Source organism: Triticum urartu, chromosome 3A (genome assembly GCF_056163025.1).
Source record: "Triticum urartu cultivar PI428250 chromosome 3A, HENAU_Tu73, whole genome shotgun sequence".
In the NCBI taxonomy this organism is placed as follows: domain Eukaryota; kingdom Viridiplantae; phylum Streptophyta; class Magnoliopsida; order Poales; family Poaceae; genus Triticum; species Triticum urartu.
The window spans coordinates 585,169,658-585,171,524 of NC_141875.1; the positions used below are offsets into that span (position 1 = coordinate 585,169,658).

Consider the following 1,867-nt stretch of genomic DNA (forward strand, 5'->3'; position numbering starts at 1 on the left):
AAACTTTCCGCGTTTCACTCGTGAAGAAAAGCAAACGTCGACCACTCCACAACTCTCTACAGTCACGTACGCCGCCACGCAACGCAGCCAGCCTCCCGGTCGCTTTTACGTACGCGCGTACGTGTAGCCGCGCGCGTCAGTACGTGGGTCGATCGATCGACGAGATGGCGATGCGAGGTCGACGAGCGATTAGCTAACCATCGCCATCGCTCTCCCGTGATCTCGATCAGCTTCTGGAACGGCGGAAAAGCAAGCAAACTTTTTATTGCCTAAGCCTAACCATGTGCCCCGACGCGCCACGCCCATGCTTGAACGAGCGAGCGAGCGCGACCGCGTGCGTGCACGTTTCTTTCTTCGTGGCCAAGCCTAGGTTGAGTCTGAGTGGCTCCACTGCCATTGGCTAGCTCGCACGCACACACGCACGCACGCACGTCCGGCTTTGACGTGAACAACTCTCCTTCTCTGCGAGATCAGCCACCCGCAACTCCTACCGGTCGTACGTATATATGCGCCCCTGCGTGCGCGTGACTGGAATTTCAGCTCGCCGGTGGGAAGAAAAGGGTTACAAGGATCGATCTCGACCGTGATGACACTGACGAGGGAGGAGGCGCACGAGAGCAAGGAGATGGAGAGCCTGCGGGTGCACGCCGACGCGCTGCTCTCGCTGTCCTCGCCCGCCGCGTCGTCCACGGCGCCGGCGGGCAGCAAGCCGGCGACGACGGCGGCGGGCAGGAGGGCGCTGGCGGCGGAGGGCGTGTTCGAGTGCAAGACGTGCAGCAGGCGGTTCACGTCGTTCCAGGCGCTGGGCGGGCACCGCACCAGCCACACGCGGCTGCAGGCGCGGATGCTGCTGCACGATCAGGCCGCCGACGTCCCGGGCGCCGCCGAGAGGGACAGGGCGCGGGTGCACGAGTGCGCCGTCTGCGGGCTCGAGTTCTCCATGGGCCAGGCGCTGGGCGGCCACATGCGCCGGCACAGGGGCGAGGCGCCGCCGGGGCCGTCGACGTCGTCGTCGGCCGCCGTGCACGGCGACGCCAGCTCCGGCGCGACGCAGCAGCAGGAGGTCATGCCCGACCTGAACTACCCGCCGATGGACGACTGCGGCGGCGAATCCTCGGCCGACCGCAGCTCCGAGCATCAGCTGCTTGATCTGCTTGTATAGCCTCATAACAGATTAAAGAACATACTTGTATAGGATGTGCATACATACATGATGATAGATGATTCCGTGCTGTACATGGAAGGCTTGATTTATTTGTTTAATTATTAAGACATGGATGGAGTTTAATTAGATTGCTAACTAGCTACATGATGATTGAGTAATTTTCCAGGAAAAGATGGTTGAGAAATTTTAGAACGTAATCCTTGACATGTCGTTAGCTGCAGCCTGTAGATCAGCAGGCTCTCTTCCGAATTCCGATTGTTGTTTTTATTCTCTTTTACTCCCTCCATTTCTAAATATAAGTCTTTTTAGACATTTCATGGATGTATGTAGATAAATTTTAGAGTGTAGATTTTGCTTTGTATGTAGTCGCTTGTTGCAATCTCTAGAAAGGGGAACGAAAGGAGTAGATTCCATGTTCTTTATTAGTCTTGCTATTTATTTCCGAAGACACAAACGGTGTCTAACTGAATGAGCACCGACTATGTGATGATTGAGTAAAATTCGAGAACGATCATGACATACTATTGCACAGTGTTCTTTAAACTAGATGCCTGTATTTGCACATATATGCTTCGATGTTGTTAATTTGTTCAGTCAAAATTCTCATTTTTCATGTCTGTGGGCTATCTAGGAGGTGCTAGTATTTTCCATCGGAAAAACAAGCTCAGCGTATTGACCTTCTCCTCCCTCAAACTCGGCCGT

The 1,867-nt window shown here is 54.6% G+C and overlaps 1 protein-coding gene across 1 annotated transcript; it reads left to right on the plus strand.

The window, feature by feature from the left end:
• Positions 1-365: 365 nt before the first annotated feature.
• On the plus strand, positions 366-1,291 carry LOC125548796 (uncharacterized). Its single transcript, XM_048712337.2, has one exon. It carries the CDS (start codon positions 587-589, stop codon positions 1,160-1,162), a length of 576 nt encoding a protein of 191 aa, XP_048568294.1. The 5' UTR covers positions 366-586; the 3' UTR covers positions 1,163-1,291.
• Positions 1,292-1,867: the final 576 nt, after the last annotated feature.